This window comes from Phalacrocorax aristotelis, chromosome 3, assembly GCF_949628215.1.
Source record: "Phalacrocorax aristotelis chromosome 3, bGulAri2.1, whole genome shotgun sequence".
Taxonomy (NCBI): domain Eukaryota; kingdom Metazoa; phylum Chordata; class Aves; order Suliformes; family Phalacrocoracidae; genus Phalacrocorax; species Phalacrocorax aristotelis.
Window position 1 is genome coordinate 89,504,539 of NC_134278.1, and position 27,227 is coordinate 89,531,765.

Consider the following 27,227-nt stretch of genomic DNA (forward strand, 5'->3'; position numbering starts at 1 on the left):
CTCCTTCTCAGAAATCTTAAACAATAAGCAAAAGACAAAAGATTAAGAGAGCAGGAGGAAAAGTCTTTAGTACACAGAGGACACTGCTAGTGTCAGGTTATTTCTGGCAGACAGCTGCAAGATGGGCTGGAGCAACATCTCAGCATAATCAGAGCCAGAAACAGCTACAACTGCAGTAGAAGAGGTGCATGGTTCAATTATGCTATATGGCATGGGGAAGAAGGCAAAAGGGTGCAGCTCCCTTAACCCTCCCATAAAATTCACAAATAAGCACAACTTAAGGCTTTGCACCGTATATAGTCATTCACATCTGTGCAAAGTGAGGATAAAGTAGCATTTCTGTGCTGATGGAAATGCTCACACAAAAAAAATGAGGCCCTCATTATTGTATGAAACACAAATATTACCTGTGGTGGACTTTAACGTAAGCAGCCTCCACCTGCAAGAGAAGAAACTGGAAGCAGCTGGGACTTGGAGACTTCACCAGTAATTTACTTGAAAGAAAGAGCAGTTTCAACTGCAAGACCATAGCAGTCAAACAGTGGGCAGTGGATACAACACAATCTGGTAAACAGGCTGAGCTACTATTTCTGAATTGCTGCCACACAAAGAGATCCCATCAGGTCTCTATTGCTGTGCAGTTCTGTGGGCCACACTGCCATTCTGCAACCCACACGTCCTCTGGCTTCATAGAATGACTTAAATGTTTCATAACCTTAAATGTTTCATAACCTTAAAATCTCAATCAGCCTAGGAGAGCTTGCCTGAGCTTGCCAGTGCTTGTTTTATTTATGTTGCTGATGGACTTTTCAGCTGTTTTTCAGTCATAAAAAACAGCTTCACTGCCATGCTTAAGAACATCAGCGTTTAATGCTCTGGTCAGGAAACAGCCTGAGAGGCTGGCAGATCTGTCCCAGAGGCTGTAGCTGTACGATTAAGCTAAACAGTGACAGGCTTGTTCTCTGGCTCAGAGACCAATTGGCATAGCTTGTGACCATACTGTTAAATTGAGCTGGTCTCCAAAGCACGGCTGCCACACACAGGCTGCCTGTTGGGAACAGCTCCTGCTCATGCTACAGTCCTGAATCATGCCAGCAAATTACTGAGCCAGTTGCTAGTTGACCCAGATCAACTAGTTCAGATTGTAACACTGAAGAGTGTTATAGGGAAGAGATATTCTGCTGTGATCCCTTTTGGTGCAGGGTCCTACAAAATTCCTCTGCCTCTTAGCTGGCAATTGCCTTATTGGTGGCTGAGAGGAAGAAAGGCAGATCTTGGGGCAGCTACTCACTGGCCTTGAGACCCTAGATACTCTTGCAGCCATCAAGCAATACCGACCCACTTCAGTGTCCCCTGTGGACAATGCTGTGCAACTGCAAGGGCAGGCTGTGCAGCGAGAAGCAGGTCCTCCCAGAAAAGGCCAGCCAGGAGTGAAAACCTTTCACAGCCAAGGCTAGAACTGGCCACATCACCAAGTCACGAAATAGCTCTGGCCCAATTCCACAGAAATCCTGCGTGGCCTTTCCTCTGGGCTGAACTAGCACTACCATACCCATGCTTTACACTGCACACAAAAGGATTCAGCTCTCAGCTCCAGCCCAGGTTAGCAGCTGCCCCTGCATAAAGTACTGGGACTTGCGTTTGCTACTGCAAAATATCTTGCATGCACAAAGGCTTTAAATACAATCTAGACCTACAAACTGTGATCTGGAGATTCTTTGAGAAGTGGGCAGGTGTTCTGTTCAGAGTGCCTGCTACTGAAAATACAGCAGTAACAGCATCAGGAACAAGAAAATGCAGACTTAATAATCAGGAAAAAAAAAAAGTAGTAAATCAATGTTTCTGGCAGCTTGTCAATACCAACTTTACAGTTAGACAACTTTATTACAGTGATGAATATGCAGGCCACAAGTTAGTAGCTTCTAACTTATAAATCAGTCAGCTTAGTCAAACAATCCCTATTTGCCATTGAATATATTTTATGGCAATAATATAGGGAAGATGAACTGAACTGTATTGACAAGCTGTATCTGCTGTGTCTGAAGTTATCAATGGAAGACAGAGGTCTTTTTTTCCACGCAATTCCCTGTCTTCCTTCTGTGCACCAGTTTCATGATGTCCCTAAACAGCATCAGTGGTTGTGAAGGGTCAAGGGCGCATGCACTTCCAAATGTTACTATATGCTGTGCAACTCACAGGTTTGCCATTTATTCCCTGCTTCAACTCTGCCCATCGGAGTTACAGTTGCTATCTTGGATGGCACAAGCAATAAGTCATTCTAAGCTAATACAGTTCACATATGAGCCATTCTAACTTCATTTGGTAAATTCTTAAATGCAGGCATGCTACTTTTTCCTCAGTCCTTTCTTTACGGTTCTTTTGTTGCTGATTCTGGTTTGAATACCTTCTGTATCACAGCTGAACTTTGGAAAATCAGAGACAACAGGTGATATTTCACACACCCTGACAGCACACTGTATCGTAGCTTCCCATACGGAGTTACAACTTGCCTTACTTTGCTTAAAATTCAATCCAAGTCACGGCTAAGCTGTAAATAAATTTTGTGTGTATGTGTGTGATAAGAACTGTATACTATAGGCCAACAGTACGTAGTTTCATATATAGACTACCTCCATCAAAAACTTGGAGGGCTGACCTGTACAAATGGTGAAAGTCAAAGTAACTCTATTGATGTGAAAGAAAAAGCACTTATTTGTAATAGCTAAGGATTTGGGCAACACCTGGTTAAAAAAACAAAAACAAAAACTACACCCAGCCCACAAACAACTGTGCGAGATGTACCTATATTCTGGCTGCAGTCATGCCCATAAACAGATTTTTCTCTTCCATGAGCATACAGGGATGGATTGCACAGGAAATAAGTGATACCTGTGAAGCAGATAGACCTGTTAAATGTGGTGACTCATAGTAGAGTCATCAAACTCAGGAGCACATTCTATTCCCTGGCCCTGGGCGAGGCGGGGGTTTTCCAGAGTGCTCCTTGGTGCTGCGTCAGAGAGGGTTTGGCCCTCTGCATTTAATCTCTGATGCACTATGATTTTATTTAGAACGCACTTTAGTTTTTCAGCCTCCAGGCTGCAGAGGCAAGGTGCCAGTCTTCAGCAAGACGAGGAAGGACTATAAATAGAGCAGGCTAGGCCACCATAGGCAGCTTTTGGTCTGCTTAAGTTTCTTGTTTAGCCTGGAAGAAGCAGAAATCCAATCTGCTGAGGAGATACAGCATAGTACAGACACTAGCAACAGCTCTTCTCTCCAGCCACTAACTATCTTGCATTTCTTACGTACACAGATACAGCCATTTACCTTTCCTGAACAAGGACAGCACTACCATCCATGCATACTTCCCTCCAGCTCTCTTAGCTTTTTGCAAACTCTTGCCATGCAAACCATCATGTATTTTCATGAGACCAGCTACTCATGAGGGAAATCCATTCCTTCATTTTGAAAACAACAAATAAATCCCAAAATTAAGTACCCAGAGGTAACACACATTTCATCTTTGGGAAGCCCCTAGAGCTTTAGGAAGTGTTTATTAGTTCTTGCTCTAATTTGTCTCACCATCACGTAGAGTAACTATGAGTAGGGTAACTCCTTGGAGTTACTTGTGTAAGGAAGGGATATTTTTGCTGCAGGCCAATTATGTAATAAAAGTACCAGCAAGAGCCCAGTCCTGCACTCAGAATTCTTTGTTTTCACTCACAGGTACCTATACTGAGAGCTTTTTCTTCCCTTAATCTGTACTTGGCTCAGAATTACTATTAGAGAGAAAACATATTTCTGCTGCCTAGCACACCTTTCAGGGAGTGTATTTTATTTACAGCACAAAGCTAATGGAGGCCATCTCTGAACAGTGCATTTTAGACTCAAAGCACTTGAATTGATTCTTTGAACTCCACACCCCTGGCTTTTCAAAGCAAGCTTCAGCCAAGATTGCAGAGCAATAGTTCCCCCTATTCCCTCCTGCTGGGATGCACCCTAAGAGGGACAACATTTAAAATAGTTTCAGAATATGCTCTCAGCATCACACTATGCACAGAAGCAGATGGGATTACGTGTGTCAAAAAAAATCACATACTAAATATTACACTTGAAAGAAGACCATCATGTTCTAGGGAAGACAGCTGGATCTCATAAATCTTTGCCTTCCACCAAATATTTAGCCTACATCCCTTGAAAGAGCACTTGCAGACCTATGTACATCTAACACACTACACAACCTGCCATTTGCTTGACAAGCCAGAGTGAAACCTGCATGTACACCTACACCAGAGGTTAACACGGCACGTTTTTGACAGATGGACAGACCCCATTAGCCCTTGCTCAGGGATCTTGAAATTCTGGTCTCAGCCTTTGCAGCTCTGGTGCCAGGCCACAGCCCTGGGAAGTTTCCTTACCAAGGCATCCCCACGGTTCTGGCCACACAGGCCACCTTCCCTCTCCCAAGCTGCTGAGCAAGATGCCTCCTTCACAGAGGGACAGATTCCCATTGGTCAAGCCAAAGGGCTGCTTTACTGGAAATAAACTTTTATTACTGTTTCAGATACCTCCCAGTTTGTTACTGTGCTTTCATCCCTACTGGCCCTTGCTTAACCCAAGATAAAAGAAACTAAATTTGAAGGCAGGCTAGAGCTGAGGATCACTAACTTACTAAAACCATGGACTTCCACAGACACATTGGGTTTATGATCTATTGCAATTTTCCTGTTGGCCTCTCTGCTACAAAAGCATTAGGGATTTCTCTGTTCTACATGGTTTAAGGTTTAACAGCCTGTGAGCCTTTCCTACCTGCAGGTTCCTTGCTTGGGCACCAGTTGGTGGCAGGACCAGTACAGGCATAAGGCCGCAGTGCCTCTCTCTCTGCAGAGCAGCCTCTAGTTTTCAGGAGCAGCCCCTGGAAGGTCAGGCTTGATGTGGTACAGGCGACTCACCTAATTTGTCAGATACCAGTTCCTCATTCCAAAGCCTGAGACCACTGAGACCACTGAAGTGGTTCCTGCTTATTTCCATCCATGCCATCTGTAACACTCGACAGAAAATGGAGGACCGACACGTTCTGCTCCCAGAGTTCAATCAGCTGTTCGGTTTATCAGACGACATTGATCGCGCTTAATTTGCGGTATTTGATGGCCATGGTGGAGTGGATGCTGCCAATTATTCAGCAACCCATTTACACGTAAATGTTGGACTACACGAAGAAATTCTGTTTTCTTAAAAACAGAAGTTCTTTGCAAATGGCCACATGGGGGCTTTTTGGTTGTTAACCTGGACATTTTCTCATGACAAGCTGGTTTCAGGAATAGTTAAATACTTTTACCTGAAACTTGCATATGTACATACAAGTCAGCTGAAAGCTAATACCAGACAAAGAAGTGATAAATGAAATCATTAGAGCTTTCTGAAATTAAGAAAGCCCACCATATATCCACAAATAGAGGACAGTAACTGGATGTGCCTGCTAAAAAGAACTGGCAGCAGCACACACTGGTAAAATCAGAAAAGAAACACATTGGAGATAAGAGGAATTACAAAAAGAAGTTCAGGTAAAACTACAGTAACAAAGCTACTCTGCCACATTGCGTTTTGAAGAAATACTGAATCCATTAAAAAAAAACAAACAATACTTTGGCTACCTTCTAAAGTTGGGGTTTTTTTCACGATGGAGGTAAGTTTTAGTGACTTTTGCTGCAAAATGAGTTAAGTTTTTTCTAAGTACTCTACACTGTTCTTGTAAACAGTAATAAAAGAAAGACTGGGGAAACTGTGGGCCCACTGCTGAATGAGGTGGATGCCCTGGTGGAATGGCTTCTTTGCTTAAGCCTTTACTGCTCAGGCTGGCCCTCAGGCATCCCAGCCCCCAGAGGAGAGAGAGAAAATCTGGAGAAAGGAGGACTTCCCCTGGGTTGAGGAGGATTGGATTAGAGATCATTTAGGCAAACTGGATCCTCACAAATCTGTGGGCCCCAATGGGATGCACCCACGAGTGCTGAGGGAGCTGGCAGATGCTGTTGCTAAGCCATTCTCCATCATCTTCAAAAGGTCATGGAGGACAGGAGAGGTGCCCAAGGACTGGAGGAAAGCCAGTGTCACTCCAATCTTCAAAAAGGGCACGGAGGGGACCTGGGAAACTATAGACCAGTCAGCGTCACCTCCATCCCTGGAAAGGTGATAGAGCAGATCATTCTGGAAGTCATCTCCAGGCATGTAGAGGAAAAAGCAGCTATCAGAAGTAGTCAACATGGATTCACCAATGGGAGGTCATGCTTGACCAACCTGACAGCCTTCTGTGATGGCGTGACTGGCTGGGTAGATGAAGGGAGAGTAGTGGATGTTGTTCAGCTTGACTTCAGCAAGGCTTTTGACACTGTCTCCCTTAACATCCTCATAGGTAAGCTTAGGAAGTGTGGGTTAGATGAGTGGACGGTGAGGTGGATTGAGAACTGGCTGAACCACAGAGTTCAGAGGGTCTGACTGGAGACCTGTAATGAGTGGTGTTCCCCAGGGGTCTGTGCTGGGTCCAGTCCTGTTCAACACATTCATCAATGACCCAGACCAAGGGACAGAGCGTACCTTCAGCAAGTTTGCTGGGAGGAGTGGCTGAAACAACCAAAGGCTGTACTGCCACCCAATGAGACCTGGACTGGCTGGAGAGCTGGGCTGAGGGGAACCTAATGAAATTCAACAAATGCAAGTATAAGGTCCTGCACCTGGGGAGGAACAACCCCATGCACCAGTACAGGTTGGGGGCTGATGTGATGGAAAGTGGCTCTGCTAAGAAGGACCTGGGAGTGCTGGTGGACAGCAGGTTGACCATGAGCCAGCAATGGCCAAGAAGGCCAACGGTATCCTGGGGTATATTAAAAGGAGTGTGGCCAGCAGGTCGAGAGAGGTTATCCTCCCCCTCTACTCTGCCCTAGTGAGACCACATTTGGAGTACTGCGTCCAGTTCTGGGCTCCCCAGTTCAAAAAGGACAGGGAACTACTGGAGAGAGTCCAGCGGAGAGCTACCAAGATGATCAGGGGACTGGAACATCTACCTTACGAGGGAAGGCTGAGGGACCTGGGTTTGTTCAGCCTAGAGAAGAGAGGACTGAGGGGGAAATCTTATCAAGGCATATAAATATCAAAAGGGCAGGTATCAAGAGGGTGGGGCCAGACTCTTTTCAGTGGTGCCCAATGACAGGACAAATTGGAGCACAGGAAGTTCCACCTCAATATGAGGAAAAGCTTCTTTCCTGTGAGGGTGACAGAGCAGTGGAACAGGCTGCCCAGAGAGGTTGTGGAGTCTCCTTCCCTGGAGACATTCAAAACCCACCTGGATGCATTCCTGTGGCTCCTGCTCTAGGTGTCCCTGCTCAAGCATAGGGTTGGACGAGACAATCTCCAGAGGTTCCTTCCAACCCCTACCACTCTGTGATTCTGTGAAACCTATACAAGTATATTCCATCCCTAAATCTCTGGGGTTTTGAAAAATATACTTTCTTCATATTAAGACAACACTCCATATAATTTTATTTGTAGAATACAAAGTTACAGATATATAAACAACAGAACATAAACACTTGTTACAAAAACAAACTAAAATAATAAAACAGTGCATTTTGTTCAATAGTTTAATTTCAGTATGATCTTCAGTAAAAACCTTACTCCATTGAACCTGAATATTTCAGCATTCATGATAGCTTCTATAGTGTAAAGAATGCTAGGTCACTTCAACAAACATTCTAATAAAAATATCCAATAACACAAAGTTTCTGTGAGGGCGTATATAGTAGTTGCTGTTGCATGAATGCATATGAACAATACTATATATAAAAAAGCCAAACCATTTACCAAGTGTGAATGGATTTGCATTGTGACTAAACTGAACACAAACAATTTAAAGTGATTTCTGAAATTACAGGTTGCGTTAACACAAAGGAACATTGTACTTTAAGTGTAAATTCACATTTTTAGAAGGTAAAAGTTCTGTGCCCGGGCAACTTCAAGTCATTGCGGCACAATTAATCAAAACAACTCTAACTGCATGTACCAGAACTTTCAAAGGAAAGATCTGGTTTCCATTCCTTTAATCCAGTTTTAATGAGTGAGAAATTGAATTAGAAACAGGAGGGCTCTCCCTCCCATATTTACAGACTGCAAACTACATTGCTTTCTCACCAGAAATTCTAGTTTTCCTGTCAAACTTTGTTAAGCTTCGTAACTATCAGCACCCTCACAGTTTGGTCAAAGGCACCACAAACACACAGTCCCTTTTTGTCGGGGCTCCAGTCCAGACTAGAAATTGGCTGTGTTGACAGAGTCACATTCTGCAAGAGGCTAACTGAACCTGCCACTCCCATCTCAGCTCCTTCAGAATCCTTCTTCGAGCGCTGAGCTGGGTACTCACTAGCAAGAAGTAAAGAAAAGTCACACGTGCACTTAGAATTTACTGATAAAGAACACGTTAGCCTTTTTATTTTAAAAACGACAACAGAGAACGGTTTCCACTGTTCTCAAGAGAAGGCAAATGTCTTAAAAATAAGGAATGATCATATCCAGCTATATCCACACTGCAGACTTAGTAAATACTTAGTACTTATTATATTATCATTATTATAATTATTATAATGATATTACATTATAAGTACTTATCCACACTGCATACTCAGTAAATATTTCATGAAAGAAAAAATGAGACAGGAAGTTTTGAATCCAGTCACCTCTCTCCTACAGCCTTTCATTTTTAACTGTTTGGCTTTTGCCACAGGCAAGAAAATGTCATCTCAGCTATCCCTCTGAACCCTAACGCACCCACTTCACTGCATTTAGGATGATTATTTTGCCATGTAATGTAAGAAGATGTAAATTTAAGAATCATTGAAAGTCCAGGCTTTCAATATTCTTCTCAGACATAACTGCTACTGTATGAAAATTATCAGAAATCATTTTCTTCCATTTATCACCTTGTTAACTAAGAATAAAGCTACATCTTGATTATGTTAAGAAAAGTGACATGAACAAAATTCACCTGTGCTGTTGTCACATTCTTTTAGGGATTCATTCAGGATTCCAGATCAAGTACTGACACTGAAATCACCCTTCTACTGCATCTGTAAGCAATAATTTTAACTAGATATTCTGAGGTTGGAAGCAGGACCCCACTCATTTTCAGGAAGATTCTTTCCTAACGCAATAAATGGTTGGTTTCTCATTCCCCCTGTTGCAGGCTGGAGAGCGATCACTTACTATTTCCAGAGATGAAGGCTGCCAGCTCCTCCACTCGTCATAAATATATCTCTGTTCTGTGGTAGGTGCCGAACTTGCCATATGGTAGATTTTTGCACCTAATTAAAAAAAAAAAATAATCAGCATTGTATAGAGTTCAGTTACAGATGACCTTCATGAGAAAGGATGCAGAATCTTAAACAGCAATCACTTGTATGAAGAGAACGTGGCCTTCTCGTGGTGGATATTGGAACGTCCATTCTGAGGTACCTTCCCTTCCTCTAGCCTTCTGATCTGCTGCCACAGGAGCAGCCAGTTCCCATGCAGAAGAAGCCAAGCCAGGCCTCCAACGCACCCTGTTCTTCCACAGGGATAAGGCAGTGGCCCTAGCAAGGCTACCACTCGCTAGTACTTCAGCTTCTTTGGGCCTGGCCATGTTAGCAAGGTTGAAGAGAGGTGAAGCAGCTGCATAAGCCCGTCTTTAGGAACCACTCTAGAACTACAGGGTTCTCAGGCTCTTAGGTGACACAGTCACCACAAGGCTAATTTCAATGTCCAACATCTCTTAAAATCGTGTCTGGAAGGAAATCTACTACGAACACTGTGCAAACACAACAAACAATCTACAACTTGAATTTAAATCTCAGGCAGGGAACAGCAAGATCACACAGCACAGGGAAAAACCCCAACACATGTACTGTGACTTAATGTGTATCTGTCTGAAAACATCCAAAAGGAAAAGCTTAAATGCAATCAATGAAAGATAAGAAATTCTGTTTTCACATTTTGATTATTACAAACACTAATTCAGTAACTACTTTTGTGTTACCCAGAGTACTTCCAACATCGTATCTGCTTTGAATAGTGTATGGAAGAGAGTATTTAAATCTATTAAGTTGAAACTCAGCTTTTCCTAATTTAGGCAGTCCTGGAGAACTTTGCAAAAAAAAAATATCCTTCTAATTATCACCCGATTTTGTTCACTTAAAAAAAAATCTTCTGTTTTATAAAGAACTTAAACTAATCAATGCAGTGGTCACAGGTGGAAGAAGAAAGGTTGAGTTCTCCATATTTAGCAGTCTCCAGGTCACTACATCTCTCCTAGATATCCTTTCACTCTCAATATCCCAATCCAAAGATGTTTGGTTCTGAAGAAAAAGAATAATTTCTGTGTCTCACATGAGGACTGGTGACTGCAAGATGAAAAGCATTTGGAGAGGGCTCACTTTGGTTTGGGATGTATTTAAGATTTGAATCTGCACACTCATCACAATTTAATATGGCCTCCAATAAACATGAGTCCCAGAGTACAGGCATGGCTGAGTGCACTGAGGTACAACTGCAAGAGGACTCAAAGACCAGGGGAAGCTCAAATATCAGGTTATAAGAGGGAGGAAACCTGGTTGAGTGGCGGCAGCTGGATGCACAGGGGCCCTTTCACTGCTTGCAGCTGGGGCCATACCAGCCATGCTACCACACAGCTTGTGCCCCGGTCACCCAGGCATCTATTACCTATCAAAGACAATAGTTTTAGACCTGTAGTACTTTGACAGCATATATTCAAAAAGCTTGTCTCGTATTAAGAAATTCTCTGTCTCCCCATACCTTCTCTGAAACAGAAGAAAAACCTTTGGTTGGATGCTGAGTTCTCATATCGAAAACATGAAATTTTCCCTCAAGCGATGTGGCCACTAGCTTGTTCATATTTATATCTTTTCTGTCAAACTCCACACTGCAAACCTGGAAATATTGAAAAACAAAACAAAACAAAACATTCAGCCTTGAAATTTAGCCACTGCTAAAAAAATGAGGCATTTGTAATTTGTAAAAATATATTAATCATTGGTTATTTTTACAATGACATCATCACCAATTTGGAAATAACAAAATCAACTGAAAACATGAATCCACTGAAAAATATCCCATGCTCTCCAGACCTAGAACTTGAGGGGTACAAATCTGGTGAACTTAAAGAAAATGATTCCTTGGCACAATCTCAGCAGAAATGTTTTCTGGGTGAATTTCAGGTAGACAGATTCCTTTTAATTTTTCCATCCTGCATAGGAGCTGGAATGAAAAAGACTTTTATGCCTGACTTACCCCATTCTTAATGTTGGTCTCCCATCGTAGTGTCATGGTTTTTAAGTCAAACAATTTGATGTCCCCGTTGTCGTATCCAGCACATACAACCCGTTCCTCTTGATTGTAAGCATTGCCTGGACGCAGAGAAAGAATTGATCAGAATACAGAAACCCTCTTTAGCCTGGACATTTCAGACCTCCTAAGCCTGCAATTTCAACTTACATTTATGCCAGAAAAATATTACTATTGGGATATTAAGATTTAAAGAACAGTGTGGCTTTCAAATCTGAAAGGTATAAAAAATCCAGCTTCAAAACTGGCAGTTTGTTTCTTTTAAAAATACAAACAAAATTCTTATTCCCCTTGCCAAGTACTGCCTAAACCGCACAGACTAAGTACTGCGCACTGTTCTTGGAAACCTATCCAAACACATTCCTTCTCTAGATCTTCATCTGCTATAAACCAAGCTCCCCAGGCAGCACCATGGCACCAGGGCAGGAAGCAGTTCCTTAAGGAGCCTCTCAAGCATGAAACGTTAGTAGCAGACCTGTAGGGAGGCCCCGCGTGTTACCATGGCCACCATCAGACCGATACAGAAACCTGTCTCCAAAAACTCTCAGCTGACAGGATCAAGGAAGCACATCAGCATCTGAAAGAAGTTAGCCCAGAGCATGTAGTTCAAGATGAACCTGGCCTTGGCTCAAGCTTCAGTAATTCAAAAGAAAATTGAAGAAAATAGGAGGCCACTTTTTTCTCTGTTCTTCAAAGCAGACAACAAAGGTATCAACAGCAATGAACATTACAGTTGCACCTACTTGCCAGGAAATGTCCTCTCCTTCATATCAATTTTGTGATTATAATCTATACACTTATTAGCAGTTTGTAAAACACCCTCCCTGGCTCTGGAAGCAAAAATGGAGCTAATCTAGAAATACCAGCTTGTGTAGAACACAAGCAGCTTGTTCTCTGCAAAGGAGAAACGCAGAGCACACATCAAGCATCTGTTGTCCTTTATTAGCTCTTAGCTTCAAGGATCTTCTCTTAAATTGATGCCTTAATGCTTGATAGTGGGAACTATGCTACAACAGTGACTGGTTCCTTGTGCACAGCAACATTTACACTCTCCTTCAGGACAAGGCAGCTGTTGTTCTGTTAGCGTAGTTTATAAGTATAGTATAAAAATACTGTTTTTTACATTCCTAGGCATAGAAATAAAGCTTGCGCAGCTTGTCCGTGAAGTGATTGACTAAAGGTGGTAAGAGAACAAGTCCAAAACCCAGCTATCACAACATTGGCTTCTTTTGAAAAACACACTAAAAGCATGTAAATTTGGCATCGTTGAAAAGCAAAACCTGATACTGTTTGGTCCATACAAAACAAATTATTCCATAACATCCTGAAATACTTTGATAATTGTCAAAGCATGGTCATATTAGAGGGAGGAACAGTTATAATCTGATAAATTACCAAATGCTACTGTCCAGCAGTCTCTTTTGCTCTCTCCCTGCACAGGTTCCATATTAGCGACAGGAGTATCCTTCTGTCTCGGGTCCCATACCTTCACTGTTCCTGTGAAAGAAGGACAACGGATTTTGTTATGGATACACTGTCATACCATGTTCATCTTCCCAGGGAAGGCCTTTGTTTTTCAGCCTGGTCATTCAAAACACAGGAACATCTCTTTCAATTCCAGAAAGCCAGATGGCATTTAGTGAATAGAAAAAAAAACCCAAAAGAGAAATAGAGCCAGAGTATTTGTTACAAATATATTTTCTCTAGCTGATATTTTGCATTTATTCTGCTTTGTACTCCTTCTGCCCCATGCTCAGGGACAACGGTATCTTTTGCTTATCTACAGCTTCTAGAATAATTAGAGCAACTTTATCCCAAGCAAGATTCAAAAGAGAGCATATGAAGAACTAGTTGCAATGGATTTATAACTAGTTCAGACAGCAGACTGTGCCCTGCCATCAAAGTTTGCAGGCTACTTTCTCAGAACAACTGAAAAGACTTTCAGAGTTCACTAACTCACCATCTCGACTGCCAGTCACAATTTCTGGTGCACCTTCCCCAATTCCTAAGCCACCTACACCATCTATACTGTTTATGATTTCCTTATGACCTTTCACAGAATACACTGGTATTTCAGGAGCTTCTAAATTCCTAGGCAAGAAAGAAAAGAACAGATAAAATGGCATTTTCCTTGACACTCAGGATTCGTATAAAATGAGAGGAAACTTGAGCACAAATTATATGAGCTCACATTAACAGTGGGAACAAAATATGGATATCACCATTATGAACGGCAAGTCTTTGTTCATTTCCTTTTTTGGCTACTGCTTTAGACTGGTCTGAAAGGTTTTGCTCAGTTCTGGACTTCCCTGTTTGTAAAAGCAGCTGTGGGATTCACCACAGTAACCCCTACGAACCAGTTGTTAAGTTGGGCTCAGAATGAATCACGCTACAGATCAAAATACTCCAACTAGCTTTACTTTCAGCAAGTATCTAAAAGGACCTTATGCACTGAACCCTGCCTAGCTCTGGCTACTGCTCTACTTCACCTGAAGGCTGCATCCAGCTGCAGGTTTCATGGTTCTTTCCCACTGATCCTCATCCTTTGAGAATCCTTCAGAATTTTGTTTTGAGTTTCAACTAGTGACTAACCCGTGTCATTCTTGCTATTCCAATGAAATAGGACCAATAGTTCCTTTGCAAGGGACTATTGTTATTGAATAACAACAATAATAAACAACAACTCCTTTTTTATCCCATAACTTTATTTGAGAATCAATTTACCTACACAAATTAATTATACAGATCATTCAGGGACCTGAAAAAACATTGGAAGGTTCAAGATTAAAAATTCATATTTAATCTAGACATCAAATTTCAGTTGAACACAACCTCTCAGTTGTACTCATGCATCCATTCAAAAGCCCCTTTTCAGAAGAGGACCTAAGAGGAACCTTAAAAGGTTTTTGTAGCTGCACACAGAAGATGCAAGTGAAACAGCACTGAATTAAACCATTTTGCAGAATTCACGTTGTTTTTACAGAACAGTCATGTTCCAGTACAGCAGCCAGCAGAGCTGCTGACTGGGTCCCGACCACATGCAGCACAGAGAGCATTTTATACAAAAGCAAGCCACGTAAAGAAACATCACTTCCAACAGGTGCAACATCAAATGAAAAAGCTTTAAAAGAATATCCGTGCTTACCATACGTTAAGGTTTCCACCAAAATCTCCTGTAGCTAAGTATCTTTGCTGCAGAGACGTAGCACCAAAAGTTCCACATTTTATAGGTTTAGCCTTTTCAATCTTTTAAAAAAGAATATATTCTGTGTCAGCACATGGAAAAAAGCAACACAACTGCAGACTGTGGCAGCGGTTTATTGAGAGCCCACGGGTGGCCGATTTCAGATAAACGTACATAGGACATTTGGCATGAAATCAAAACGCAAGGGTAAATTACACTTTGTGCTTATTTCTCTGCGCACAGAAAAGCGGGGATTTCAGTTTAAGGGTCTTAGAAAACCCTCTCAGCGCAGCTTGCTAATGATAGTCAGAAGCTGCTGCCTCTGCTGATCTACAAAAACAACGCAGAGGAGGCCCCGGCTCTTCCCAGAGCTCCGCTTCCGCGCCGCGAAAGGAAGAGTTGAGCCCTTCGTGCGGTCCGTCCGCCACAGGCCTCCGCAAGCACCCGCGGAGCTGCGTTCCCCGAGGGGGTGCATTCGCGTGGAGCCCGGGGTCTCTGCGCCCGGGGCGGCTCTCCCTAGCAATCAGCAAGGCCTCAACAGTCAGTTTGCGTTTAAAAAAAAAACCAAAAAACCACCAAACAAAAAACCCTAACCAAACACAACCGGGAAACGGCGGCTTTCCCTGTAACGCAAACCATAACAAACCAACGACCACACACCGGACAAAACAGTGAACGCAGCGACAGAAGTCAGGGCCTTAGAAGCGAGTTTAAGACGCTAAACCAGGCCCAGTACGGCGGGTTTCTTTTAACTTTGTCCCGGCGGCAGCGAGCCCCGCCGGCTCCGGGCGAGCGCCGGCCGCGGGTCTCCCTCCCTGCCGCCCCCGCTCACCTCCCGCAGCAGGGCCAGGCGCCCGCTCCGCAGCTCGTAGAGCTGAAGGAGGCCGGTGCCACGCGCGGCGCTGCCCAGGCAGAGGAGGCGCGCGCTGCGGGGCACCCACTTGCAGTCGAAGAGGGTGTAGTTCAGCCCCTGCTGCACGTGCACCACCACCTGCGGCCGCTCCGGCCCCGCCGCTGCCGACATCTCGCCAGGCTGCCCGGCCCTCCCCGCCACCCCGGTACCGCCGCAGGCACCACAGGAAGCGGGCGGGCGCGGCGGAAGCGGCCCGTAGAGCGGGCTTCCGGCGGGAGGCACGTGGGCTCGCGCTACAACTGTCGCTCCGCTCCCTCCGCGCAAGCTCCTCTAACGGTTTCCCCACCCGCCGCCATGGAGGCTGAGGCGGCGGGCGAGGGCGGCTTCACCAGCGTCTTGTCCAAGCGGAGCCGCCGAAAGCGGCGGGCAGCTGCGGGCGGGGAGGAACCGCTGGCGGGGGCCGCCATGGAGACGGCGGAGCCGCGGCCCAGCAAGAGGCCGGCCTTTCCTCCGGTGGCCGCCGAGGCGCTTGGGGTAGGCGAGGGGCTGGCGCTGCGGGGAGGCCGCGGGAGGCCGAGCAGCCCCCCTGGCCCCTGGAGCGGCGCCAGGATCTCGGCCTCACGCCCTCTCCCTCCCTCCCCAGGTCGGGAAAGGCGAAGTGAGGAAGGTACCTGTGCCGGCCAACAGGTACACGCCGTTAAAGGAGAACTGGATGAAAATATTCACGCCTATCGTGGAGCACCTGCAACTTCAAATCAGATTTAATTTGAAAACAAGAAACGTTGAAATCAAGGTAAAGAGAGCTCCTTCTGCTTCCCCTGCTTATCCCTGGCGCTTTGCCTTTCCTCAGGGCTGCTCTTGTTCCGCGTGTTAAAGGCTAGGGAGGCGTTCTAAATCCCCCGTAATCCTGCGGAAAATGGAAAGTACGTAATTTCGCCGAACCAGAAACCCCTCGGTGGGGATGAAAATAAAATCTGTCAGTCATTGATTAGAAACAGTTAGTTAATGTAAGTAAACTCCAAACGCGTGAATCACTTCTAGGAGAGGCCAGCATAAGCGGGGGCCGGTGTGTGTGTGTGTGTTTTTCAGTTTTTATAGGAGAAAATTATATACTCGAGAATTAAGGAGGAATCTTAGTCTATGTGTTAGGTATGATTTTGGAATGCAATCTTTTCCAGAAATTTACGGCTATGGAATATTAGGTGACAATTTTGGGTTAACAGTGTCTTTTGAGGGGGCCACCGAACCTTCTGGTATTTTTTGTGGCAGAAAAGATGGGCCTGTAGTCTGAGAAGTAGTGATTTTTCTTTAATAGATTATACTGAAGTAGCAGAGGGCACAGATACCAATATATAATTGTAAATCTTGTGGATGCTCGTTCTTCATTCCTACTCCCTCTCAGGAATATCCAGACTAGTCATTTTTAATTGTGTATCCAAAGCTCGTGCTACGTCTTTGACACGAGTTACTGTGTTAGCAATGTTGGTGTCTGAGATTTCATGATGTAATGGTGAAAATACAGATGCCAACAGTCATTTCACTTCCTAACCTTGAAATCTTACCGCAGGTTTGATAGTAGCAACTAGAGGGGAAAAAACCTGTATTGTTAGTGACAAGGTGGCCAGCTTGTTAGGCAAGGTGACAGACATACACTTCCTAGAAGTAACTTGAAGGAAAATTAGGGTGGAACAGAAACACTCTTGCAATTCACTGAATAACTCCACACGTGAAAAACCTGGGATTTTTAACACCTTTTTGATAGGGAATGGTGTCTGGTTGAAAAGCAGGTGGCTCTGTTCTTGACAGAGCTGATGGTATTTTGCCCATATCAATGATGAATATAAAACAATTGAAAACTTTGAAATGAGTTTGTCATTTCTCTGATGTGGCATGAAAGCTGTAAATGACATTTCATGTGCTCCAGACATTAACATAATTATCCCCCTTAATTATTCTTTCCTGCTTTCCTTTTCTTACAGGTTCAAAGACTGCTCTTTTTTCTAACTTGTCCCTGTTAGGATCTGTAAATGCGGACCTGCACAAACTTCTCCACTGGTAGCAGAGGAATGCTTTGGCCTGGTTTTAGAATATGAGCTGAAAAAATGCTCCCTGGCAGCAAACTGGGGGCGGGAAGGGAAAGTATAAAACTTAAACACTCCAACACTTGCTGATATATCAGGTCGATTTGTTCCTGCTCCAGATATCTTGTTTCTCTTGTCCCATATATTTTATTGAACCTGTCACTGTTTCTGATCACCTACTAAAACATCTTTAGGATATTGTCATTAGAATAACTTTCCCTCCTGAAGCTGTCTCCTGCCATCCTTCTGTCTTATTCTGCTCTTCTGCAGTGCAGTTTCATCTAGGGTTGTGTTGTTTTGTTTTGTTTGTGGTTGGGTTTGTTGGGTGTTTTTTTTGGGGTGTGTGGGGTTTTTTGTTTTGTTTTTTTCATAAAAAGGGTTCTTTGTGGGCACTGGTGATGGTGATTTTCAGCAGGTTTTTTCCCCTCCCCTCCAAACACGGGCTCTGGTAGATGGTACATTCTTGTGGTTGAGGGTCAACACTTTAAGGAAGCACTAAGTTATCACTTGGGTCTTTCAGTAGAACACAAGATAGGAGCATTACCTAAATGTGGTGCTTTAATGGTTAGCCTTCATCTCTTGGATTTTTCAAATCCTGATCCTATCTGCATGATCGTAATTTGCAAACATAATTTCTTGTCTTACAGACTTGTCCAGAGACAAAGGATCTCAGTGCTCTAACGAAAGCAGCAGATTTTGTGAAAGCATTTATACTTGGTTTTCAGGTGGAGGTGAGTCTTGCAACAGCTCAGCTGTGAGGTTGCTTGAATTTGCATGAAGTCTTTGGCCTCTCTGTAAGATCACAGTAGATTACCTAAATTGCAGTAAGAAAAAGATTAAAATCTTTAAGTGGTTTTCTACAAATAAACTTGTTTGAAATTGTGACTGGAGTGGAAGTCTTAATTTCTTAAGCTAATGCAGAATAAAAAGGTTATCTTCAAACAGTATATAATTAAAATTATGAAATGGAGGAAATATTTCATGGTATGTGAGAGTCAAGCAGGAAATCATACTCTGTCTCTTTCTGAGGTGCTCTGCACATCTAGAGACTTCATTTTGCGTTGGTCCCAGTCAATAACCATCAGTCTGTTCAAACCTCAAAATTTATTTGGAGAAAACAAGTAAATTTTTGCAGATTTGTACAGGCTGCTCTTGCTGCAGACTCGTGCTGACTTCGCTAGTATAAGTGGGCCTGCGCTGAATAGGGGGCGGTCTGAGCATTTGTAGGGGTCTCTACGCAGAAATAAATGCTTATATTGCTATTGAAAAAACAGCTGAGCTAATTTTAGCTGACACTTGTCTGTTATGTTAAGTGGGGAAATACTGATAGCATCTGTTTGTGTAAAGAAAACATACAAGCTTTTACCTTTGTTGTGGTACTGTAACACTTGTGCTGATGACAAATCTCTTAATATTTTAGGATGCTCTTGCTCTCATCAGATTAGATGATCTTTTTTTAGAATCATTTGAAGTTACAGATGGTAAGTAGTGTCTGCTGCAGTGTTCAAGTAGTTGTGTACACCATCTGCAAATACAGTGTGTGTGCCATCATCATCGTGTTGTGTGTGTCGTTGCCCCCCCGTCCCCCCCCCCGGCTCCATTTGAGTCACCTATCCCCAGGGATGGGGGAAGAAACCTTCCTGCCCTTACACAGAGCTATTGTCTAGGTACAGGCTCCTTGAAAGGGTTGTCATTTTGGCAAGATGTCCCAAAACCACCCACTAAGCCTTCATCCTTAAAATCATGTCACATTGTTGGGTTGATCAGGTGTTTCTTGTAACAGCATAAATATTGTTTTAAACTTCAAGGTGACATGGAGTGCTTTGGGGAATACTTCCACTTGATTTTTAGACTGGAACTTTTAACTGGGCTGGGAAGTAAGGCAGCAGAAACATTCATTATTTCCTGTATTACTGGGAACCTCCTTGGAGCAGGCTCCAAGGAGACCAGCACTTGAATGTGATCCAGTTCATTTCTGCTGGTGTTAATTGCGTACCACTTGGTGTGGTTTTCACTTCTAGAAAATACATACATATTTAACCTAGTGACGTTGCTTTCGTACTACTTAAAATTGTTTCCAGTACCTTGAGGAAGGGAAGCATTACAGAACTACACACCATTGCTGTTTTACTGAGTGCATTGTTCTCGTTTTAGTCAAACCTTTGAAAGGAGATCATTTGTCAAGAGCAATAGGGAGGATAGCTGGGAAAGGCGGAAAAACAAAATTCACTATAGAAAACGTAACCAGGACGCGAATAGTTCTTGCAGACACGTGAGTATTGACTGAATGACTTCTAGTCCCACATTAAATCCGTGTCCTCTTCCAGGAACAAAGATAACGCAATTTTTTTGAAACTGTTGTAAGGTGGTAAGACAAATGTTTTAAGTGTTATTAATGAACACTCTTTGATTATTTATTTGAACTTTTGGGAACGATGACAGTGTCACCAGCACACCTAGAATTGAGTGATTCTACGCAGCCTAAGTCGTCATTCTTAAAAATAACGAAGAGTGAACCTACCAACCCTGCAACAATATTTTACTCCTAAAGCTACCACACTGTTAGATTTGCAAATTGTAAATTATTTTATTAAGGATTCAGAAGAGCACAGGTTCAATGTTGTAGGCTTCCCAATTTTGAGTGTTTGGGGGTTTTTAATCATAACTGTGGAAAAGGAACTAGTACACTCATCTGAAATTCCATGTTCATCTCTCACCTCCGACTGAGATGGACTCGCTTAACTGTGTAATCACAGGCAGGTTTTTTTTCCATTAACTAATGCTACTTTGGCTGCTTTTAACAGGAAAATTCATATTTTGGGATCTTTTCAGAATATTAAAATGGCACGAACAGCAATTTGCAATCTAATTTTAGGTAAGTCCTGTTTTCTCCCTTACATTTAAATCAATCCTGCTGTCTGAGAAACTGCTTTCTGTGGGTCTCGCCTTCTTCCCTGGTGTGTCCACACCTGCATTTGGAGCAGGCAGCTTACTGGGAGTTGCCTTCTTGCCTGTAAGAGAAGGGTTTGGGGAAGAAGCAGGGAGCCCAAGGCTTGGTTTCTGGCTCCAAAACACGGTGCAGAAGGAAGAATTTCTGCTTTAGCTGCACCATTCCCCAAGGGGCTATTTTGAATACACTGTCTAGAAGGCCAAAGGGTAAGCTTAACTCTGCGCTTGCAGTTAACAAGACAAGGTGGCTAACCTTGACCATCCTTCCCACCTGTGGGCTTATTTCCCCCTTTTTAACACAGACACAGAGCAAAACATATGTTCCCATCACACATGCTATCCTGTTTGCTGACTGAATTTGTGCTTTCTTCTGCAGGGAGTCCTCCATCAAAAGTTTATGGAAATATTCGGGCAGTGGCCAGCAGAGCAGCAGAAAGGTTCTGAGCTGCAGTGTGGCTGCACCACCAAGGACTGGGAGTTGTGGCTTCTGTACGCACCAGAGGCAGGGAGCTACGGAAGCACTTGGTTTTCTGCTTGATTTGAAAGCCCAGAAGAAAGCCATGACTGTTTGTGCATTCTAATTTCATTCAGACATGCTGACTGATTTGAACACAATATTCCTGTATAGTCATTAAAAATTATTTTGAATTGGTGATGTCTATGTCAGAAGTATGGGTACCTGATTTTACTTAACCTCCAAAACATGCTTCATAACTACCTTTCTGAACATCGAAGTATTGAAGAGGCAGCTGTGAGGGCTTTGGAAAGCCTTTGAGTTTGAGCTTAAAGGAAGCAGTAGTTAAGTGTTCATCCAGAATGCAGAGGTCAATGGCAGGCTGCCCAACCAGTCTCTGCTGCTGCTGGAATAACATGTCACATATAAATGTTAAGACAGAGAGGTAAATAGTGTATTTTAATGTAATCCTGGCATCTGCACCTATATTTTTTGCAAAAATTGCAAATGATCTGTAAAGGGCAGCCTAGTGAAGCTGAGAGCCTCCAGGTTAAATACTTGCCCATGTATCAGAGCACAAACAACTGCAAGTGGGGTGTGTCCTTAAAATGCTACATGGTTGCGGAGTGTGGGAGAGGTGACAGGGCCCAGCCACAGTCCCCGTTTAAAAGTCAATTTAAGTCAAAATGGTTCCTGCCCCTACCAGCCAAACTTGTTATCAAGTCTCTTGCAAAATAACTGTTCAGGTTTGTGAACAAAAACTGATGAGATCACCAAATACACTAGCAATTTGAGTATTTCTCTCAATGTCTGCATTTCCAGTGCAGCACTTTGTCAAATGGGATGATTATTACAGCCAAATTCATTCAAGCCTTCCATTGCTAAGACTGAGGACTTGCTGAGTTACCCACAGGTATACCTCTCCACAGTCTGGGCAGTGTCTGGGCAAGGGCATCCACTTTGAGCAGCTCAAGGTAAACCTGCATACCTACCTGGGTAGCACATTTTCTGTTCAGTGGCTGCTTACACCATTTATCTCATTAGCTTGAAAGATAAGGGGAGAACAAGCCAAGGACACAGAAGTAATTAGTCTTTATCCTAAAGCAGGTACATACTGATACCAACCAACAGCAGCAAGACAGAGAGGGCAGCACACAGGGCCAAAAGAGCAGCAACACAAAGAGCAACAGCTTGTTAAGGACATACCAGGGAGGATGGTTCTCAACAGCAGGCAGCTCAGGCCCTTGAGAAAGAAGCTGCCTTTTGTTCCCCACCTAGATCAAGGTTAGGGTTTTTTTGTTTGTCTTTTAAACCACCTTCCACAATCAATTCTGAATTTCGTAGGATTTAAAATGAGGTATTTTATCCAATTCGAAATGTAGCAATGAGAACCTGATGTGCCTTTAAGAAAAAAATACTTAAGTGGTCTTGAAACACTGAAACAAAGCCTGGGTATTCAGGGGACTCTGCACCCTGTACAGTATGAGAAATCTTGATAATTGAGGTGGGGACAGAAACTACAAACAGCACATTCCTTTAGAGCAGTGTGTGGAGCTGCTTGAGATTGAACAGGAAAGGTCTAGGTAAGTACAGAAACACCCCAGTCAAGGTTCAAATATTTTATTTTGTATTCATATAGTATGAAGGTTCTTATAGTTCCCACAACATATGATGTAGCATGCAGAGGAAAAACTAAACAGTCAACAAATAATTTTTCCCCACACAAACTAAAAAAGAGGAAAAACCCCACCAACCTCATCCCTTCCAATCCCCCCAAGGAAATAGCATTAGCACTAATTTCTATAATGCCAGCCAAGATATGCACAAGCAAGTAAAGAGAAATTGAAAGCATTTGCTAAAATATTTGTAACAAATACTTATGTACAAAAAATTCACAAAAGACTAGTTCCCCCTTGAAGCAGAGCACATGGCAGTTGACACTGGAACAGATACAACCACTGGCTGGGATTATAAACCACGTACTGATCCAGAGGAAAAAAAAAAAAAAGATACATGTAGTGGAGATTTTTGTTTTGAACATTAACATTTACCAAAGTTTGGCAACATTATCTTTTAAATTATGCAAATTATGTAAACAAGAGGAACATTTCAAATTGATCTACATGCAAAACTTCATGTCATGCAAGGACACCAAGCACCTGGATTTCTCTCTCACAGACAGAGCCCATGATGTGCAGCACTCAGTTGAAGGAACAGCTATGGCAGACAGGTGCTCGACTGAAGTAGGTTCAGACAACCTGCACTTTCCACCGCTGATTATAAAACAATTTTTTTAGTAGAAAAAACTACTATACAGGAAAGATGTACTGTCCTAAAAAATCTAGCAAATGTTTTTCTTCCAGCCAATAGTACCATTGCAGAAAAGGGAAGGGATGATATAAAGTTGTAAAACGTGGCTCGCTACTTTTATATCACACAAATATATCAAGTTACCATCCGTTACAAATTATGATATGGACAAATCTAGAAAAGAAAAAAACTTCTCCAGGCAAAGGACTGGAGAACTGCACGAGGTATAAATTTAGATACTGTGAAGCTTTCCTCCTCTATGGCATAGGTTAACAAGATTCTCCCCCGTATTAATCCTATATACATATATATAAAATATTACCAGTTATTTATGCTACCTGTAGTATTCTTTAAATGCAGAGGGGAAACTATATCATGGTTGAAACAACAGAATTTAGATGGCAAGAACATTTTATAATCTAAGAACTGTATAAAATAAGTAGATGGGAATCCTGCGCAGCTATGTCAATCCTAATTTCATCAAGCTAAGCACAAGAGAAAATCAGGAATGCATCTAACACATTGAGCAGCTGTATCTAAAATGAATCCAGAACAGCAGATTTGCCTTAACTTCAGGACAGCTGTAACTGCTCCCAGGTCCTAGGTGACAAAATCTAGTGGCCATTGAAGCATTCTGCAGTTACTACATGCAAATGAGGGCTAGTTCTTGGCAGTAGCATTAAACTATATTCTCATATTAAGTAGAACTGTACTAAGTTATTTAGCAAAGAGACACAGTCCCTGGTAATATATTAACAGGTATAAATAAACTTAGTCTCCTGTGTTACAAAAAAAATGTAATTAAGATGAATTAGTAAGAAGCAATGCTTTGTCAGCCAGTCAATATATAGAAACATCTGAACAGTCACAGGAAAAGGAAGAGAGTTGACCTAACACCCAGTTAAAATTTTACATTCTTCTACTATATATATAAAACTGTGTGAAATAAAAGTAAGGATGCATATCCATATATTGAACTGTTAATATTCTGCTTGGCACTTTGTACTCTAATTTTGTTTCTGAATCAAGTATATTAAATTAAAGCCCACCTAGCTACTACATATAGAAAGCTACATATATATCTATATATAAATACACACACACATATATATATATAGATAGATATTTCCTTGTTATAAAAGATGAAGAAAAATAAATTAAAAAGCCAACGCCTTCCCTTTCTCCACCACACTGATATGCTCTTTCCATCTTTGCTGTCCTTCAGACTTTAAAGTGCTACACTGAGTTATTGAGAGAATAAAAGTTCAATAACACTTAGTTGGCTTCATGAGGCTCATGTTGGAAAATGTGGCTTCACAGAGAAAAATACTTCCATTTAAATACACAGAGAGCATTGCTGGACGTCTTGAGCAGATCTTCAGAGATGGAGAAGAAAGCAAGAGTGTTGGGTGGTGCCCTACAGAGTCACACGTCTACGACCATCTTTTTGTGGATATCTAGGCCTCCTACAACCTGGGAGAGAAATAAGCATTCATAAACAGGTGAGAATTGAAAGTGATCAAGATCCAAAGAACACACTTTATTCAGAAGCTGCATTCAGGTCCATTGCAATTATAGTACTTCCCTGGCCTCTCCAAACTCACATTCCACAAGTACCCTGTGGTACGTGACTGAATTATGTATGAACCACGGCAGTTATATTCGTACAATTTACATGCTCAAGAGCCTGAAAAACAGTGTAAGTTAACACCATTTTAGCCTTTCTCTCCTCCCCATCTCATATTCTGAACTCATATGATGTTTCTGCACGCTAAATGAAATGCTAGCTTTACTTATAAAGCACCCTATAAAACTCTGCATCTTTACATGATAAGCAAAGGGCCTTCGGAAAGGCAGCAGGGCTTCTGACAGAACTGCACACACCCAAAAAAGAATTACAAGTGTTCAAAGGCATATGGTTCATCCACAGAGAAAGGAAAAGGAATACCGCGATGTCAGAGGACCTTTTTGTAACGCAGAAACAACATTCAAAGGCCAAATGATGTGGCCAAATGCCACAAACGAAAAATTATGTTTGGAGGTAGATGGCACAAAATTGAAAGACAGTAAAATGCAAGAACAGGAGGGTAAGAGGTGGTAGGAATGAAAAGTGTTTTCTCAGGAGGTAAAAAAAACCTGGAGAAATAAAAAGTAGGGGAAAATCAAATAGTAGTACAAGACAGGAAGCCTTGACAGAAGCCCAAGGACAAAAGAAAGGGCAATATCCTATTTGATGGATAGCTAGAAGGCAACAGCCCAGGGCAAGAAATAAACAGATATTTCACTAATCTAACTGTTTGCAGGCTGCAACCCATTCCAAGTTCTTTGCATGTTTTCACATGATGCCACAAAAATAACTAAAGCTTTACCAAAAAAAAAAGCAGACAATAGAACCTTTTTGCTTTCATAGTTTGGGGGAGATTTGTCCCCCCTCCTTTTTTTAGAACTTCCATTGGTCATGAGCATGATCAAGTTATGTTTGAACCGAAGTTGTAAATTCAGAGTAGGAAACAAAAGCAATGCTTGAGTTCCTATCAACTCAAATTGTGCTACCCAGGTGTATGTTCATCAGTACACCATTTAAAATTAGTGTGTAAACACTCATCATTGCAATTTTGAAATGTTTCAATGTGTCCTTTTTAGAAAGAGAAGGAATTTAAAACTCCTGTCAACTAATTAAATATTCACACAGGTGAAAATCAACCATTTCACACCTCAAGCACTACATTCAAGCATTCTGTTCAGTAATACCTAGAGAGCTTTTAAAATGCACCTTTCAACTATTTGTGCCTTTTCAAGAGCAGCACTTGAGGGGCTGCTCTCCCTGTAACTGACACAAATCCCCCTACCCTGGCCTTTGTAAAATCCCCATGTTCTGCAGCTGGCAATAAATCTCCCCAGGCTCTCTCCACACCCTGCAAAGATATACCTTTCTAAAGGATGATTTGGAGCAGACACCTAGTTTAGAGGTTGGGAGATTAACCTACAGTTCACCTCTGTGAAACACAGCTTTCCCCTCCACACACCACCCCTGGTGGTGACACTTTCTGAGAGATCGATCTGCTGTGACATACTCTGGTTTTACAGTTTTCAGGTGGTTTGAAGCATTTCCCCCCCACCTCAGCAGACTGTACATGCCTGCCCACCATGCTTGGATTTTTTTCCCCACCCACTGTGTTCTATTAACCAGCTAGACACATTCAAAACAACTGAAAGTGCTGTTTCTTTTTTAATCAAATTTACCTGTTGAAAACAAGGAAACCCAGCCTTCTACAACAAGCCAGTCAACTTGCAACTCATCTTTAAAGCTGCTATTTTCTATCATTGAAGAGACTGGAATCCATTATACATCTTCATATCAGGCTACCATTTTTGTCTACATACAAAAATAATTAGGACTGGTCTTGTGTTAAGTATGTATGTAATCTTACTCTTTACACTGTTTACCCTTTTTCCTCTTTTTTTTTTTTAATTCCAAATTATCAAAGTTTTCTGTAGAGGTTACTTACAGCACAGAATTCTTCAAAGGATATTCTTCCATCACCATCCTTATCTGCATTAATTATGGTTTTATCTACAATTTGCTGTAACTGAGTGTCTTTGAGATTGTTCCCAACCATCATCTTCAGCACCTGGAAGAGCTCTCCGTTTGAGATATAACCATCTTTGTCCATATCATAAATGCGAAAAGCAACTGCAGAAGTAAAATATATGTGTGTGTGTATGGGTGTAAAACTTTCAGTAACAAACATGGTTGGAAAAGAGCAATATCCATTTATGTGCTTTGCATTAACAATATGTGATGACACAAATCCTGCACAAACTGAGAAAAACACTGCATTTAAAGTGAGATTTCTAACGGCCTTTCTGTTTCATTCTGAAAAGCCTAAACATCAGAAACAAAACCATGAATAATTAATTTAAAAGAAAAAGCTCACTTCCGAAACATCAATCAGGATTGTTCTAGCACCAGCAGTAACAGAACTCTATGAACACTGACCTGGAAAATCTTTACCA

At 42.3% G+C, this 27,227-nt stretch overlaps 3 protein-coding genes across 5 annotated transcripts in view; 1 reads left to right on the top strand and 2 right to left on the bottom strand.

Annotated features, from left to right (window-relative positions):
* Nucleotides 1–7,506: 7,506 nt before the first annotated feature.
* On the bottom strand, nucleotides 7,507–15,587 carry DNAAF10 (dynein axonemal assembly factor 10). The gene is made up of 8 exons (XM_075088411.1): nucleotides 15,396–15,587; nucleotides 14,525–14,625; nucleotides 13,340–13,470; nucleotides 12,775–12,876; nucleotides 11,326–11,441; nucleotides 10,831–10,965; nucleotides 9,247–9,344; nucleotides 7,507–8,406 (listed from the first exon to the last, which is right to left on the bottom strand). Exons 1-8 carry the CDS (start codon nucleotides 15,585–15,587, stop codon nucleotides 8,199–8,201), a joined length of 1,083 nt encoding a protein of 360 aa, XP_074944512.1. The 3' UTR covers nucleotides 7,507–8,198.
* A 126-nt stretch (nucleotides 15,588–15,713) lies between these two features.
* PNO1 (partner of NOB1 homolog) lies at nucleotides 15,714–21,099 on the top strand. Its single transcript, XM_075088412.1, has 7 exons — nucleotides 15,714–15,950; nucleotides 16,060–16,209; nucleotides 18,145–18,228; nucleotides 18,918–18,978; nucleotides 19,652–19,769; nucleotides 20,302–20,372; nucleotides 20,823–21,099. Exons 1-7 carry the CDS (start codon nucleotides 15,771–15,773, stop codon nucleotides 20,888–20,890), a joined length of 732 nt encoding a protein of 243 aa, XP_074944513.1. The 5' UTR covers nucleotides 15,714–15,770; the 3' UTR covers nucleotides 20,891–21,099.
* Nucleotides 21,100–22,504: 1,405 nt separating this feature from the next.
* The window catches only part of PPP3R1 (protein phosphatase 3 regulatory subunit B, alpha), a 40,313-nt gene continuing 35,590 nt past the window's right edge, over nucleotides 22,505–27,227 (bottom strand). For all 3 annotated transcript variants that reach the window (XM_075088431.1, XM_075088430.1, XM_075088432.1), the window contains 2 exons: nucleotides 26,720–26,904; nucleotides 22,505–24,683 (listed from right to left, as the gene is read on the bottom strand). In XM_075088431.1, coding sequence (XP_074944532.1) covers nucleotides 24,636–24,683; nucleotides 26,720–26,904 — 233 coding nt within the window. In that variant the 3' untranslated portion in view covers nucleotides 22,505–24,635. The remainder of the gene's footprint in view (nucleotides 24,684–26,719; nucleotides 26,905–27,227) is intronic.

Coding starts and splice junctions, on each gene's coding strand:
- DNAAF10 (XM_075088411.1), bottom strand. CDS start 15,587: ATGTCGGCAGCGGCGGGGCCGGAGCGGCCGCAGGTGGTGGTGCACGTG. Junction 13,471..14,524: donor GGTGGAAACCTTAACGTATG/GTAAGCACGGAT, acceptor TTTCTTGCCTAG/GAATTTAGAAGCTCCTGAAA. Junction 8,407..9,246: donor AGCCTTCATCTCTGGAAATA/GTAAGTGATCGC, acceptor ACTTCTTGCTAG/TGAGTACCCAGCTCAGCGCT.
- PNO1 (XM_075088412.1), top strand. CDS start 15,771: ATGGAGGCTGAGGCGGCGGGCGAGGGCGGCTTCACCAGCGTCTTGTCC. Junction 16,210..18,144: donor CAAGAAACGTTGAAATCAAG/GTAAAGAGAGCT, acceptor CTTGTCTTACAG/ACTTGTCCAGAGACAAAGGA. Junction 19,770..20,301: donor CGAATAGTTCTTGCAGACAC/GTGAGTATTGAC, acceptor TGCTTTTAACAG/GAAAATTCATATTTTGGGAT.